The sequence below is a fragment of the Leucopleurus acutus genome, assembly GCF_964270905.1.
Source record: "Leucopleurus acutus genome assembly, chromosome: 3".
Lineage (NCBI taxonomy): Eukaryota > Metazoa > Chordata > Mammalia > Artiodactyla > Delphinidae > Leucopleurus > Leucopleurus acutus.
This window is the reverse complement of record NC_139145.1, coordinates 82,093,613-82,110,703: the sequence shown is the minus strand read 5'-3', so window position 1 is coordinate 82,110,703 and position 17,091 is coordinate 82,093,613. Positions and strand designations below refer to the sequence as shown.

Below are 17,091 nucleotides of genomic sequence, written 5' to 3'. Positions count from 1 at the left end.
AGAACAGGATGCTATCAAAAAGAATAAGAATATGAAGTAGTCTAATAGTCACTAGTAAGACAGTTGCAAACAGGTAGTGATATGAAATTAAGGGAAAGAAATCACCAAAGAAATAATAATACAAGAATGCTTCCCAGAACTGAAGGAAATAACCAAATTTCCAAAACATGGAACAGGGGAAAATAACACACACTAAGAAACATTATAAATTTTCAAAACAACAGAGAGAAAAACAGAAGCTAAAAGCTTCCAAAGAGGAAAAACAGGTCACAAACAAAAAAATCAATAATCAAAATGGCATCAGACTTTAATAGCAAGACTGGGTGCTAGGACACAACAGAACAATGTCTTGAAATATAGGAAAATGATTTCAAACGGTGAAGTGGGAGGTTAGAATAAAGAAATTTTAGAATGCAAGATTTCCAAAAATTCTACCTTCTCCAAGATACTTACTGGAGAATATGCTCACTAAAACTAGGGCATAAACCAAGTCAAAGAAAAACATAGGATCCAGGAAATGGAGTTCAACTCAGAAGAGAAGGATGGGTTATTCCTGGCATAAGGGCAAAGGGAAGCTGAGGAACCAACTAGTAACAAGCTGAGGAACCAACTAGTCCATATTGGAACAGGATGACAAAGAGCTCTAGGAGAGGTTCCCCAGGAAAAATAAAAACATAGAAATATGTTTGATCTGTGAAAATGCCATATTAGAGGCATTTTATAGAGCTTTTGGAAGATGCAGGACAACTTAGCTAGAGAGCCAAAGAAAATTATGTAAACAAAATAGGCACTTATTAACTCCAAGGGAAAAAAAAAGTTGTACAAGAAAGGTGGACATAACAGATCTACTTAGCTACATATTGAACAATATTTACTTAGAGAGTTAAAATCCATTATAAGATGTTGGTAAGTAATGTCTAAAATTATTAGGAGAAAATGAACATTACTATAAATGCAGAAAAAACAAGTAAGATTTAACGTCACTGACTCTAGGGAACTGGAAGGGGTAGAGGTGGGGGATTGGGTGGCCTCTGTTTTTTGGTATGCATCTTTTACCGTTATTTGACTTTATAAACCCTGCTTTTACAGCAGCTAACAGTACTCACCACTCTACCAAGGAAAGAAAGTTAGAAAATCAACGTTGCTCCAATAGTCTTCATAACACATGACAGGTGTACTATTCCAAAGGACGTTAGCTCTGTGCTTAAAAGACTTAAGGTCTTTTAAGGAGACCAAGACTTAGAAAAAAAGAAACCAGATCTTCAGAAGCAGTCATATGATCTGGCCAGTGAGCATAGATTCAAACTCATCTGAACCACATTCCAACATAAACAAAACCAAGGAATTTTTTTAGGTCTTCTAAAAGCATTCAGTATGGCATTTGAAAAACTAACAAACCACTGCGTTCAGATAAGATAAACAAAGGAATCTAGGGAAAAAAAGTATTTTTTATTATCCACAGGCAGTCAGACTATATAATTCACTTATCGCACATTTCAATTTTATTTTGACAGTATGTTACAAACTTACTTCTACATGCAGGCATCAGTCTAGCCAGAACCTTAAGGGCACTTTTTTCTTAACCATAACACTTATTCTTCTCTATCCAAAGATATTTCCAACAGGAGATGGCAAACTCAGAAAAGAAGCAACTCCATTAGTCTCAAAGATGAATGATCTCAGCATAGAATGACCAATGGGGAAGAGAAATACTAAAAAAAAAAAAAAAAAAAAAAAAGCTAAAAGGAAAAAGTGCATTAGCTTTCTAACCCCTTTAGGAATCAAAATGATTCCTTTCATTTTTATGTGTTTTAGCATTTCAGAACATTATAAATACCCTCATTTAAGCAGCCAGCCAGCACAATGGCCCATAGCCTCCCTTCTTTTCCCTCAAATACACCAAACTCCTCCCCAGTTGTGCCAGTTATTCTCCCTTACGCCACCCGCACAACCACCACCAGATCCCTGCCTTCCCATCTCTGCCCCCAGGAAGATGATCCCTGCTGTGTGCATCTCTAGAGAGCGCTTGCTGGCTGGCTGCCAGTTGGGTTTGGTCAACAGGCAGCCCCAGCAGATCAGGTGGAGGATCTTTCTTTCTGACTCCCTCCCTGTCTTGGGCACCACATCTTTGGCAACCGCTGCATCCCATGGCAACCCTTCCTTCCTGTTCTCACTCTCCCTGAGATCTAGTAACACTATTTCCCCTTGACCCCCTTGCTCTAGAGGCGGTAATGGCTTTAGGCTGTGGCTAGTCTATTCAGCCTCTCACCACTGCTTGTTTCTTCCTTTCAGGCTGCCCATATCTCTAAGCAACTCTTAACTTCTTTTCAATTGAACCAGCTAGGGTAATTCTATTACCAGCCAGAACTCTGACCAATTCATTATCTCAAGGCCTTTTTGCACTTCATGTTCACTATACCTAACGTGTTCTTCACTCAGCCCTTTTGTATACTGGCTCCTCAGAGATCAGGTGTCAAACTCCTATCACCCTCCTCAGAGGGGCTTCCCTGACCACCAAATCTAGTATTAGCTCCCACCTCAAGCACTCTCTTAGTCCCTTCCACTTTTATCATCTCTCTTTCCTAGAAATTAAGCTCCTAAAAGTAGGAACCTAACTAGGCTGTCTTGTTCACCTTTTACCCAGTGTACAGCATGGAGTCTAATAACAGCAGGAGTTAAAGAGTTCGTGTGAAATGACGTGGTTTCAAATCAAACTTAAAAAAAAAACTCCTTCAAGTTTAATTTTTAAAGGAAAAGAGTCCCAAGACAATCTCCAACTCTTATGGGATGTTATTCCCATAAGCAGATAAAACTCATTTAAAATGAATGCAAATGTTTGGTAGAACATAATTTCTTAAGAATATCCCCGCCTATAACACTAGTTCTCGATTGTTTTCTGTAGCAATACAATAATTGATTATATTCCCACATGGGATACACTGTCAGGGTCTATCAGATAACGGGGACTAGTCCAAAGATTTAACAGGCTCAGATGGTGTTCAATCCCCCAAAGGTAGCTCTAATTCCTACTACTTTCAAGAAAGCAATTGTGAATATGAGAATTAAGTTATTATACAGTATCATAGGGATATGCATGAGTCAACTCTTATTTATTTTAAAATTAAGACCCATCAAGCATTTGTAACAATTCACTGCAATTCAAACTTAACTACCAGAGCCCCATAACCCAAGAGTATGAATGTGAACTAAAGGGCCACTCACTTAAACCACAATCTGACCTATTATGGATCAGAAAAGAAATATTAGACAAACAGATCAGTTTAGACAGTTGATCCTTCTACAACACAGGTTTAAACTGCATAGGTCCACTTATACATGGATTTATTTTCAGTAAACATGTTCTACAGTACTACACAACCCCCGGTTGGTTGGATCCTCAGACGTAGAACCGAGGATGCAGAGGGCCAACCATAGAGTTATACTCGGACTTTCAGCCGCATGCAGGGTGGACACCCCAACCCCTGCATTATGCAAGGGTCAACTGTAAATTAGTTTCATGTTACGCTTTTCTAATGATCATCTCCACAAGAATTAAAGCTAGTAAATGCCCAAAATAATTTTATATAGAACTCTAGCTCTAAGTTAATATATTCAGTCAAACATCTTTTCATAAACTGTTCTTATTTTCCATATAAACACAGAGAATTCCTGGAATGTAGATTTCTATAATTATACTTAACTTACTTTAAGCTTTTATTAAAAATGAAAGAAGTCCAAGAGAACAATTTATATGCAACTATACCATGTTTTAAGTGGCTTTCCTATTCCTATTAAAGCTTTATATTTAAAATGTCTACGTAATATGTGCTTCACAAGCTTGACACTATCAAAGTTTACCACACATGTGACTTTAGCAGCTTTATTGCACAATGATCTACGTTAACACTGCATATTTGTTTAGTTCACCCTATGTCATAAAGTGCTATTCATAGGTGGGAAAGGAACAAAGCTTACTAAACACTGAAATTCTCCATGATATTTCCTACCTCAGTCAGGGAAAAGAAAGCTAATTTAGTGCTACCAACCTGAATAGCAGATTTCCATTTATATATATATATAACCAGAAAGAAAAAAAAAAAAACAGATCTAAGAGTTTTGTTTAGTCAATTAAAATATGTCAAAAGAATTCCAAGATGATTAATGCTAAATGCCTAACAGTCTAGTTTCTCAATACTCTAACTTAAAAAAAAAACTAACCAGTTTAAATAAAACCACCCAAGAAAGAATCTTCCAAAAATGAAGATAAAATTTAGATAAAATGAGATTCTTCAAATTCAAAGAAATTTTAACTTTAACAAAGGGTACACACAGTCGTTATGATTTTAATTATTATTCCTAAACAATTAAATTTGTATTTTTACTTGCTTATATGACAAATGCTTACTACCAATGAGTCATAGAAAATGCCATACAACTGACCAGATAGTTACTTCACATTTTATAATATGTTTAATGACACTAAAAATGTATCAAGAACTTTTCAAACATGCGAACATAAACCAGAACAATCTGATATATAATATTTGTGCCAAAGAATGAAAATTACAAGACACAAAAAGAAAGCAAAAGTATATGACAATTATCAGTGTATCTTCACTAATATTTATGAAAAATAATTATTTGATATAAGCTCAAATATTTTCATAGAGGAACTAAAAAAAAAATTGAAGAAAAAAAATTTCCCAAAAAATCATATGAAGTGAAAAGCTTCGTGTATTATGGGGCTTCCCTGGTGGCGCAGTGGTTGAGAGTCCGCCTGCCTATGCAGGGGACTAAGGGTTCGTGCCCCGGTCCGGGAGGATCTCACATGCCGCGGAGCGGCTGGGCCGGTGAGCTATGGCTGCTGAGCCTGCGCATCCGGAGCCTGTGCTCCGCAACGGGAGAGGCCACAGCAGTGAGAGGCCCGCGTACCCCCCCAAAAAAAAAGCTTCGTGTATTAGCCAAGAATTTTGTGTTTCCTGCAAGAAACCATGTTTCCTACACATGCAAGTAGGGGCATTACAGCTAAGAGAACTCTTAAAAAATGTCCTTAAGAATACAGTTTGTGGTCTTCAAAAAAAAAAACAGTAGTATTCATTTTCCAGGCAATATATTCTGAATATTAAATACATAATTTTTCATTTAAATATACTACCGTTTCTATGGCCTTTTTTTTACCTATCTATACCTTTGTTTTCCCATTAAAAATGAATGCACAACACAAGGCTTAGTACTAATTTCTATCCAGAAGGCATTTAAAAAATATCTTCTCTTAGGACATAAACATGATATAAAAATGAAAAACCAAACACAAAAGAAGCACAATAAATACTTTTGTATCCCTTCCCCCAACCCCGAAACAGGAATGTAAGTATCAGCAACACAAGCTGACATAAATAAATTAGACTTTCCGTGCATAAAAAGATAACCCAGTTAACCATTTCAGTGTTAACTATGAAAAAGTACCTTTTTCCCGGAGTTTGTGAAAGGCAGGAAGGCTGTTTAGGCTTTCGGTTTTAAGAAGAAACATACACAAAAAACAAGTGTGGCGACAGGATACTTAGATGATATGTAATGAGTTACAAAGGTTAACACCAAGGCATTATTTTGCTCACATTTTTTATCCTAAGTCACATCAGATGCTTAAACTACATGGTCTCTTGGTATTCTAGATATTTTGCTGTGATGGGTTCTTCAAGCTGAATTCCTCCACTGCCCATTAATGCAAATGCTGGGTACATAGTATGCGAACAGTCCACTTGGCGCTCATAAAGGCATTTCATGTGATCCATATCATAGAAACCCACTTTGCCTTTATCATAGTCGAGGAAAACCCCTATACTTGTTGGCATGGGGAGAACTCGATTTTCAGGTTCATTAGCAGAAGTAGGTGACTTGGGAATAAAAAATTTCTTCATGCCTATAGTAACTAACGTAAAGGGTTGTGAAGAATCAAAACAGGTATCCTCACTTCCGCTGTCATGCCCACTGTCTTGCTCGTATCTAAAATACAACACAGACAGACAAAGCAGAATCTTATCTGTATCAGCATAGGCTTTCAAGTAGCTTCAAGACATTTTCACAAGATAATATATACTGAGTTAAAATTAAAATCAATTGTACATCAAAACCTTTCTGGTAAACCATAATCAATTAAAAACATAAGGACTACACATTGCCACTTAGAATTACACCACAAACTCAGCCCCAAATTCTGTCATTAAGTAGCATCCATTTTTACCTATATTATCTGAGAACCTAAAAATAATAATTTTGGCCTATCAAAAATAAAACAGGGGGAAGGGAACTGAAGGGACTTGACAAAGATTAAATATTCCTAGCACAAAAATCATATATAAAACAATTAAAAACCAAGACAGGCCCCCTAATCCAAGGAATTATCAGACTAAGTAAAATAAATGGGCACTGCAAAATAATGCAGGAGAAAAAACCATGTTTCATTCTCCTGCTAAGAACTATATTTACTGGTTGGGAGCTCTGCATGGATCTATGATGCAAGCAAGTATTATGAAGGTTTTTTTTCCCCCCTTGATTATAAAACAGTAACACCTTGAAGAAAATTTTGATACAAAGTTCCTTCCATTTTTTCCCTATGCATAGATTGCTTCTTATATATTTGTGATAATACTACATCAACAACTTTAATCAGGTCTTTTCACTTCTAATATTTCTCATGTTGTAAACTTTTTTAGCATTATTAATAATAATCTACCAAGTAGACATGCCACTATGTTTAAGGGACTATTTCCCTATTTCAATTTTCGCTGTTATTTCAATTTCTCATCTTGGTGCAAAAAGTTTTTCCTATTACTCAGATTGTTAATCTGGGATTTCTGTAGACATAAATGGTCAAAAATTACTTGACCGGACTAGTGCACACTATACCATCTAACAAAAATAAACTGTACAGTCTCCATTAAGTAGTCAAACTCAAGAAACTCGAATTCTCTGCCATGGAAACACGTTTACCATGACCCAATTTTGTAAGTACTTACGGGACAGTTTAAAGAATTGTATCCTTTAACAAAAGAACAACTTAATATCAATTGTGAAATATGGCATTTAGAGGCATTTCACTATTTATGCAATTTTATCACATCATTAAGGTACCTGATTGAAAGACTTTGAAAATTCTAAATTGCGAAGCTATACCATAATCAAGAGGTGTACCCAAAACAGACTTACTTCCTCACAGCATGAGAAATTAACTGCTGAATCTCATTATTCACTGTGTAAATACAACACAACCTGACTCCTTTTCTTAGCCAGCTAGCTACATAAGCACAGCCAAAACACCTGAGTCTAAGAAATGTATACTCTAAATACTAAATACTCTAAATGCAACAAGTAAATCCAAGTCTATTTTCAGTCTCACCTTGCTAAACCAGGATGTTTACTTCCTAAAGAACTAAAGAATTATCAGTAGAAGAATCTACCTTGGACTAACTGTATCCCGGGGAGTCCGGAGCCATTCTTGTAGTTTATCACTGGAAGCAACTCCCACTTTTACCAGGTATGAATATGGTTCTACACGGAAGGCCCAAAAGTGCTTCCCTTTTGTAATTCCAACATCTCCAATGATGTAGTCTAAGCTTGTGTAGTAACCCACTTGGATCCGCTCTGCAGCAAGCAGAAGATTAAATCCAGCTCTGCTCTCTACATGGTCTCTCTTCAAGTTCAGCAAGAGGTGTTCATTATTGTAGCCGCATTTTTCATCAAAAAGGAAACTGAAAACTGTAAACAGAGCAGAAAATCAGTCTGCAAATTGTTAGCATTTCTACAATCTATGGTTAAATTTAACAGGTTTTTCAAATAGAAATTACTAAAAAGATATAGGAAGAGGAATATCTCATTCTACCCTACATAAACTATGACAAAACAAAACCCCAACTTAGAAATAATTTCCAGTAAATTCTCTGTACCTGAAAATCTTCAGAAATTTCAAAGCAGAAGAAACATTTTAAATGCATGAGAAATTTATGAATGCAGTTCCTTGGAATAGATATAGCAAATCTATCCTAAGTATTTTACACTCTTGAATCTGTCCTTTTATCCCTAAAATAAGCGGCTGTACATTTTCAAAAATATCTGTGTATTTTATTAAAATTTTATTCCAAATTTTATAAATATGGAAACTATTAGCAATTTTAATAAGGTCTTTTCCTTATCAATCAAGATGGCAGACATGAGAAACAGTGTACAGTGTTAAAAAAAAAAGCACAGGCTTTGGGTTCAGAGAGACCGGGTTTGATGCCTGGCTCAAGCATTTAACTAGAGTTTAACCTAAACTTTGATTTCCTCAACTACAGAATGGAGATAATGTTGCCGGTGAATTTAACGTTCTTTCTTCCTCGCGAAAGAATTTGGAGAATTCCAAATTCAAGAAGTGGATTTATTTAGAGAAAAACACACTCCACAGACAGAGTGTGGTCCATCTTGGAAGGCAAGAAGCCTTGGGAGAAACACACTCCACAGAGTGTGGTCCATCTTGGAGGGCAAGAAGCCGTGGGAGAAACACATTCCACAGAGCGTGGGCCATCTTGGAAGACAAGAAGCAAGAGGCCTCGAAATACGGCGTGGTTAGTTTTTATGAGCTGGATAATTTCATAAGCTAATGAGTAGGAGGATTATTCCAATTATTTTGGGGAAGGGGCGGGGATAGCCAGGAACTGGGCTACCACTCACTTTTTTTTTTTTTTTTAGCATCTTTATTGGAGTATAATTGCTTTACAGTGGTGTGTTACCACCCACTTCTTGACCTTTTATGGTTGGCCTCAAAACTGTCATGGTGCTAGCAGATGTGTCATTAACATGCTAATGTATTACAATGAGTGTATGAGGCTCAAGGTCTACTGGAAGTCGAATCTTCCGCCATCTTGGACCTAGTTGGTTCTCACTAGTTTTCTTCATGTACTATGGCTACATCTTTCTTTTAAAGGTTGTGCCCTGCCCCTTCCCTCCTGTTTCAATAACACTACTCTTCTATCAACTTAAACCCATTAAGCCTAACATTTGGTGGCTGCTAGCCCCCAAAGAGGAAACATTCCAAACGCCCATCAATAGATGAATAGATAAAGAAAATGTGGTATATACGTACAATGGAATACTATTCAGTCTAAAAAAGCAAGGAAATTCTGATACATGCTACAACATGCATGAACCTTGAAATAAGCCAGTCACAAAAGGATTATGCGAATCCATTCACATGAGGTACTTAGAATAGGCAAATTCATAGAGGCAGAGGTAGAATAAAGGTTACCAAGCTCTGGGGGAAGGGTGGATGGGGAGTTACTGTTTAATGGGCATAGAGTGTCAGTTTGGAAAAATGAAAAAGTTCCAGAGATTGTGAGTGGTGATGGTTGCACAACACTGTTGAATGTACTTAATGCCACTGATCTGTAAAAATGGTTAAAATGGCAAATTTTAACTATACAATACCACAGTTGTAAAAAACTGTCTGCTAACAAGCTAAAACTGTTCTCCATATGTGATTTGACCAGTCTTCCTGGTAATGCCTATTGCCCTGGCATGGCAATTCACACTGTCTCTCAATCTCAAAAGTCTCCCAGTTTGCAAAATAAATTCAAACGGTCACCCTATTCATGTGGTTTCTCTTGGAGAAAAGAAACACAGTTTTTAACATTTCCTTTCCTCCATCCCCCTTCACTTTGTCACTGAAAACAGTAGCTACTTTCAGGTTTCCTTTTTCTTCCAATTTCAGTCAGAGACTAGAAAAGAAAGCGGAAACTGCATAAACAGTAAAATATTTACTTAATACTTGCAAATGGATCCTAAAACTCTCTTTTGGATTTTATTAAAATTCAAGAAAAATAATTTGAGGCAACCCTATTTATTTGCATTTCTTTTTAATTAGCCACAATGTACATGAAAAACAGAGTGAATAGTACACTCTGGACAGAAAGGGAAGGATGGACAGAGTGCACAAAATATAGGTACATAAGCCACTAACAATGGGCAGGAGCAAGGAGGTCTAAAAGCCAAATAAAGGAACCTCTGAGGCCGTGACCAACTGGGCAGAATGATTTCCTGCTCACCAGGATGAGCACAACTTTGGTTCTAAATGTCCCTTATCCACTGAGACACTGTAGTGAACATCAACTTAACCTGCAAGTCATTCTCATTCTATAAAAATTTACAGGTGTTGTTTAAGTAGTATCAGTGGTTATTAACTTGGAAAGGGGAGGGAAGATTGCTGGGCAGGAGGAGCTTTCAGTGTAGGAAAAAGCTATCCATGTGGTTCTAATACCTGCCTTCCATCCCCAGGTGCTCGTAATCACTGAGTTAGAAAAGCCAGACAAGTCAGAATTAGGTAAATTAAAATTATTCTTCACATTGTTGTACCAATAAATTTTTAAAATATCTGCCTAGAGCCTATGTTAATAGAGATTTCTATAAACTGATCAAAAATACAGAATTATACTATTTAATACTTGTAAGGTAGCATTTATGCTATTTTAATCCCAAATTAATAGCCCTGCTCACTCAAACGTCATGTTTTTTCTGTATCTGATGTCAGTCAGAAATCTAATCCTGTTCTCAGCCTAGATGGTGAAATTCAAGTATTCAGTCTATTTCTAAATCCTAGCTGGGTATGGAATCTACTTTTCTAGAGTATTTTACAGATGAGAGGTGGTTTTAATGTAGGTCTGCATGGACACATTAACTGGTTTATTTTTTATCACAGTCTTTTCCAACTCTATGCTTTTCTTATTCCCACTATTCACAATACCTGGAGCTGGAGGAGTATGAAGAATCAATTCCCTGCTGCAAGGACTGCAGATTGAACCCTTGTAGGCCCTTACTCTGAAAGCATAGTTACAATTACTTTCAAGATCGGAAATGACTTTACTTGTGCCACACACTTCTATCTCATTCCAAGACAACATTTCTTCATCTCTATTAATCTTCCGGTATTCGAGGACATAGCTATCAGCTTTATCCTTTTCTGGATGGTGCCAATTTATCAAAGCATTGTTATAAACTTTGCTCTGTTCCTCATTGATCTCTGGCACATCTATGCCTGAAAGAATTATGAAATAGAAAACAATGTTAAAATATTATTTCAGAACCTTTATTTTTCCTCAGTAAAAATGATTTATTGACAATAAAGGATTTCTCTGTTGTTCAAGAACTTTCTACATTTATAATACTGTGTATAAGAAAAAGAATAAATCCTGCAAATACAACAGGATGTTGGACTTTGAGGACATGCTAAGTGAAATAAGTGAGACATAGAAAAACAAATGCTGACTGCGTGATTCCACTTTCGTGAGGTATCTAAAGTAGCCAAATTCATAAAATCAAAGACTGGAATGGTGGTTACCAGGGGCTGAGGAGCAGGGAGAAATGGGCGCTTATTAATCAATAGGCATAAAGTTTCAGTTAAGCAAGATGAATAAGCTCTAGAGATGTGCTGTACAACTTGTGTCTGTAGACAACAATACTGTATTGTATACCAGATATAGAGGCTAGATCTCACGGTAAGTTTTATCATAATAAAATTTAAAAAGGAAAGTAAATTGAGATTTTAAAAGGTATATTTATGTTTATAACTGAAAGGGGAAAGAAGACTGAAAAATAAGACAGACAAAATAAGTAAAACTCAATTTTAGCTTTACATATTAATTCTGAAACACCATAAATTAAAATTTTTAACCACATACTCTTCAATTTCCATCTACTGAATAACAACCCTAGACTTGAAATTTATGTGTCCTCCTAAAAATTATTTTAATAAATATTTTTAAATCTAAGTTTGGTCAGTATAATAATAAACAAACTTCAATAAAACATTATATAGTTTTCTTTCATATTATCTTCCACAGAGTTGCAAAGCAACTTATTTATTTATTTTAAAATTTATTTATTTATTTATTTGGCTGCACCGGGTCTTAGTTGGGCATGCGGGATCTTCGTTGCCCCGTGCGGGATCTTCGTTACAGCGTGCAGGATCTTTAGTTGCAGCATGCGGACTCCTAGTTGTGTCATGTGGGATTCAGTTCCCTGACCAGGGATCGAACCTGATCGAACCCGGGCCCCCTGCATTGGGAGCATGGAGTCTTAACCACTGGACCACCAGGGAAGTCTGGCAAAGCAATTTAAATGACTTTTTCTTGGTATAAACAAGATACGTATTTTTTTAAGAAAATCAGAAACTACATAAAACACACACAAATTAAGTAACTCAAAGATTATCACTACAATAATTTTGTGTAGCTCCTGCCAGTGTTTTTCTTCCAGTGGCATTCCACTGTAGCAACATTTAACTATTTTCAGAAACATGTTTCCAATTTTTCACTAAAAATACAATGTTTAAAATATCACAGCTAAATCTTTGTGCATATTCATAATCTTTTCCATAGAATAAATTCCAAACAGCTTAACTGCTTTGGTCATATGGTAAAAATAAGCTATAGGAGTTACACATGCACACGCACACATAAATAAACACATATTTATATCAAATCACAGAGAAATACATGAAATGAAAAGCAGAAGTCTCCCTCTTCTCCTTATCCTCCAGCTATGTACAAGCAATGTACAGCATAAGTATGTCTATGTGTGCATTTGTGCAACTGAATGTTATGCAGCCATGGGATCTGAAAAGTCATCCAAACTACATTTTAAAGTTAAAAAAGAAAAGCTAGTTAAAGAATAACATGACTGGAATGCTCTACGTGTGTGCAGGAAAAAATGAGAAGAGCATCCATCAGCAGGAAGCTGGGTGACCAGCAGCTTTCCATTCTGACCCACCCGTTTTACTGGTCCTTCGTTATGCACTGGTATAACCCGAGATTACCCACACTCAACTTCCTTTTTCCAAAGACTGTTTTGGGACCCCCAGGGAAGGGAGGACCTTGTACTCCTAAGTAAACTAGCATGTATATAAAAAACAATTCAAGTATACATTTTGGAAAAAGAAGAAAGTACAGTATATGAAATAGAATCAGCATTTCAAATATCACCACATATTTGGAAAAACAAGATCATCAAAATAGACAAGAAAAGTATATACCTGACAGAGATACAGGTATTGATTGGAAGAGAAAGGTGGTCATAGTAATAATCCTTCAGCGTGTTTAACTTTTAAACAAGACAAATTTCCTCTGACTGAATACAAATCTATGTATCCATACCTGTACAGTAATTAAACTATAAGTGTACTTTTCCAAGGACTGTAATTGTTCACCATTATTAGAAGAGAAATCTGAGGGAGATGAACAACGTGAGAAGAAAAAAGGAAAGGTAGACCTCCCTGCTGGGGAGCAGCAGAACACAAACACAACCAAATGTGAGGGGCTGAGTTGCCCGCCCTAAAACTCATATGTTGAAGTTGTAGGCCCTAGTACCTCAGAATGTGCCTTTATTTGGAGAGAGGGTCTTTAAAGAAGTAACACAGTTAAAATCAGGTCGTTAAGGTGGACCCTAGTCCACCATGACTAATAGGACTGGAGTCCTTATAAGACGAAATTTGGACTCAGATATATATAGAGGGAAGACCACGTGAAGACACGAGAAGACGGCCATGTGCACACTTAGGAGAGAGACCTCAGAAGAAACCAACCCTGGCGACAGCTTCATCTCAGACTTCTAGCCTCCAGAATCCTAAGGGAATTCCCTGGTGGTCCAGTGGTTAAGATGTGGGCTTTTACTGCCAAGGACCTGGGTTTGATCCCTGGTCGGGAAACTAATATCACCGAAAGCCCCAAGGTGTGATTGATAGATAGATAGATTAGATAGATAGATAGATAGATAGATAGATGGGGAACTAAGATCCCGCAAGCCCCAAGGTGTGATAGATAGATAGACAGATAAATAAATAAATAAAACCTTTTACTGCCAGAATCCTGTGAAATTAAATTTCTGTTATGTCACCCAGTCTGTGGTATTTAGTTTTGGCAGCCCTAGCAAACTCATACAACAATGTAAACACTTAAACATCTTAGAGTCATTTTTAGCCTGGAGATATCATTTCTAGGTTTCTGCCCTAGGGAAACTCATACACATGCACAAAGAAACACTGACAAAGATGTTCAACAGAGCGTTGCTTACAACAGAAAAAAAAACAGGAACAGACTGTCTCTCAGTGGGAAACTTACTTACATAATGGAATACTGTAAAGTTAACATATAGCTGTAAACCAGAATTTCATGTATTAACAAATATTTATCTTAAACTTAATTTCTCAAAAAAACAAATTACAAAAAAAGATACATACAATGTGGTGCCATTCACACAATGTTTAAAAACATACAAACCAAAAGAATCTAGCTTCTGTGCATAAAAACTTGGTTATAAAAACATAAATGGCATATGATTTTACCATATGATGGTCTGGGCAACTGAGATGCTGCATTATAATGTCAAACTAAAGAGAATTTGTGTTTCTCCTACACAATGTGAATTCAAACTAAAAAAGTGAAGGTATGCTGTTACTAAAACTCACCACTAGAGAAAAAGGACAATTCTCCAAGAAGTTCTGTTTGTTTAGATGCATTAACAACATAGTCTTCAAAAGAAGTCTGAGCCGCAGGTCTAAAGCTCTTCAAAGATTCTGTAGCTTTCTGTATTCTACAGACAGACATAAAATATTTTACACAAAAATGATTCTTTAAAAAGGCAAATCAGACTAAGTATTTTCAATGAGATTAACAAAAGAAAACTTCACTCAACATTCAAGTTAAGAGTGAAGCAAGAGATACTGCACATAACACAGCATTCTGAACCACTCAGAGCTACAGCTGAAACATAAAGCAGCATTTAATGACACTGCTAGAGAGACTGTCAGTTCAAAGTTAAATACCTGAGGTGGAGCTGTTTTGCGGTCTGAACAAAGCAAGACTGATCTGTCTCCTTCAGCACTTCTTGAGCGTATCCCACGAGTCCGTTGTTCTCTAGCAGCCCCTGATACTCTTCCATTTGAGTCTGAAATTTGTCTAATCTTAGTTTCTTAGAAGCATCAATTGCCTTCAAAACAGATGATTTCCTTTCTTCTAGGATTTCAAAGAGCTTTTCAAAATGTGTAATTGCGTCTTCTTTAGCCCGCTCTCCATTACACTATTATAAAACAAGCAAAGCTTTACCTCATCTGCTAAATCCAAATGCCTTTTCAAGAAAGAGTCACAATTCAACAAAACGAACCCAAATACTGGAAAGAAAAAGATTTTGTCTGACTCCTTGTTTTCAGAACAATAATTTGGCATCAAATATGCTTACTAAGGAATGATCAGCAACTCTGAGACATACTTTGTAATTTTATAATACTATATTTCCTTAAGCTTTCAATCTCCAAAGTCCAGCAATAAACAATTTATTCAATGAAATAAGAAAGCAACGTTCAATTTGTATACAAAGGAACTTGAGGCAGAAATGAACTGATTTAACCAAAGACACAGGAAAATACAATCTTGCACTTATTTATTTTCATTCATTTCTAATTCAGGAAATTTTATCCTTTCTACCATATGCCAATTTTTTAAAAAGTTAAGCCACAGCTATGAAACTCAAAAAAATTACATCCTATACTAAGTAATAAAAATGTAACTCTCTTCTCTTCAAATTAATATTTAGTTATATATAATTGTAATTAAGCTGTAATTTAATTAATATTGATTTAATTATAAGTTATGCAAATTAACTTCTTTATGCTTAAGTTTTTCCTCTTCTGAAAACTAGGGGTAAGAGAGACCATTTAGGTTTTTCTGAAGATTGAAAAAGATTATTCACATAAAATGCCCACCACAATGTCACATACTCGCAATAAACATTATTTTCACTGCACACATAGCTATTCCTCTACTTTGCCATAAAATGATCCTCTCTGTAGTGCTTATTAAACATTTTGAATGTCCACAAAATCAGAGCTCGACCTGATTTTGAAAATAAGACCAGCAAAGCACTTACAAGCATTTATCATAATAGACTCATAGCAGCAGCCAACAGAAGAGTCTTCAAGAACATTCTTAAAAGCTGACAATATATATGGTAGAAGTGCATTGCTCATTTTCCAATGGCTTCTGGCCAACATTTAAAATGAAAGGAAATTTTTTCCAGATTTCCTTCTCTGATTCCTAACCTCAACAGCCAATTTTTTTAAAGGAGGATAGGAGGAGAGAACAGAGGGTAGTGACATTCTGGTAGTATTTCAGTGACATATCACATTAAGTTCAGAAATATCATTACACATAGATCAAGAGAAGACTTTTTCCAGCTAAGTATAATTATAGGTAAAAAGACAGTGTCACAGTCTTCACTGAGTAAAATTCAAGAATGGAGACAAATTCTCAAAGATTCTTACTGATAAGCCTACAAATGCAGCTTAGGTCAAAGGCAAAAGAAGAGGTTAAATAATTTCTCCAGGATCCCAAAGCATCAATGCCTACATGAATACTTGATGCCTGAGTTCCTCAGTTTTCAACCTAGTGAATGACAAACTCAAAAACAAGCACTGGGTTTCCTTCTCTCAGAAGTAAAGGCAGGCTGACTGAGAAAACCAATAAAGACAAATCTAAAATTACCACAGACACAATCCCTGAAGCAACCTACTATCTAGATGATAATGTGCTATGTGTTCGGGGATTACAGTAAACTGAGAGAGTCTGTCAATCAGATACAAATGTGAGAAACAGAATCCTACTTTTAAATTACATGAAAATGCAATCTGTGACTAACAGAAAAATAATATTTAAAATATTAAAGCAATACTGGTAATATGGAGATTGGTTCAAGATGGCAGAGTAGAAGGATGTGCTCTCATTCCCTCTTGCAAGAACAACAGAATCACAACTAACTGCTGAACAATCATCGACAGGAAGACACTGGAATTCACGAAAAAGATACCCCACATCAAAAGACAAAGGAAAAGCCACAATGAGATAGTAGGAGGGGCGCAATCACAATATAATTAAATCCCCTAACTGCTGGGTGGGTGACTCACAAACTGGAGAACACTTATACCACAGAAGTCCACCCACTGGAGTGAAGGTTCTGAGCCCCACGTCAGGCTTCCCAACCTGGGGGTCTGGCAAGGGGAGGAGGAATTCCTAGAGA

The 17,091-nt window shown here is 36.3% G+C and overlaps 1 protein-coding gene across 7 annotated transcripts in view; it reads right to left on the bottom strand.

Moving 5' to 3' along the window:
• Window positions 1-5,648: 5,648 nt before the first annotated feature.
• Window positions 5,649-17,091, bottom strand: part of TRIM36 (tripartite motif containing 36) — a gene marked incomplete at both ends in the record, with an annotated part of 51,672 nt that continues 40,229 nt past the window's right edge. For all 7 annotated transcript variants that reach the window (XM_082836591.1, XM_082836592.1, XM_082836593.1 and 4 more), the window contains 5 exons: window positions 5,649-6,003; window positions 7,458-7,755; window positions 10,772-11,062; window positions 14,489-14,613; window positions 14,846-15,099. In XM_082836591.1, the coding sequence (XP_082692717.1) occupies window positions 5,649-6,003; window positions 7,458-7,755; window positions 10,772-11,062; window positions 14,489-14,613; window positions 14,846-15,099 (1,323 nt within the window). The remainder of the gene's footprint in view (window positions 6,004-7,457; window positions 7,756-10,771; window positions 11,063-14,488; window positions 14,614-14,845; window positions 15,100-17,091) is intronic.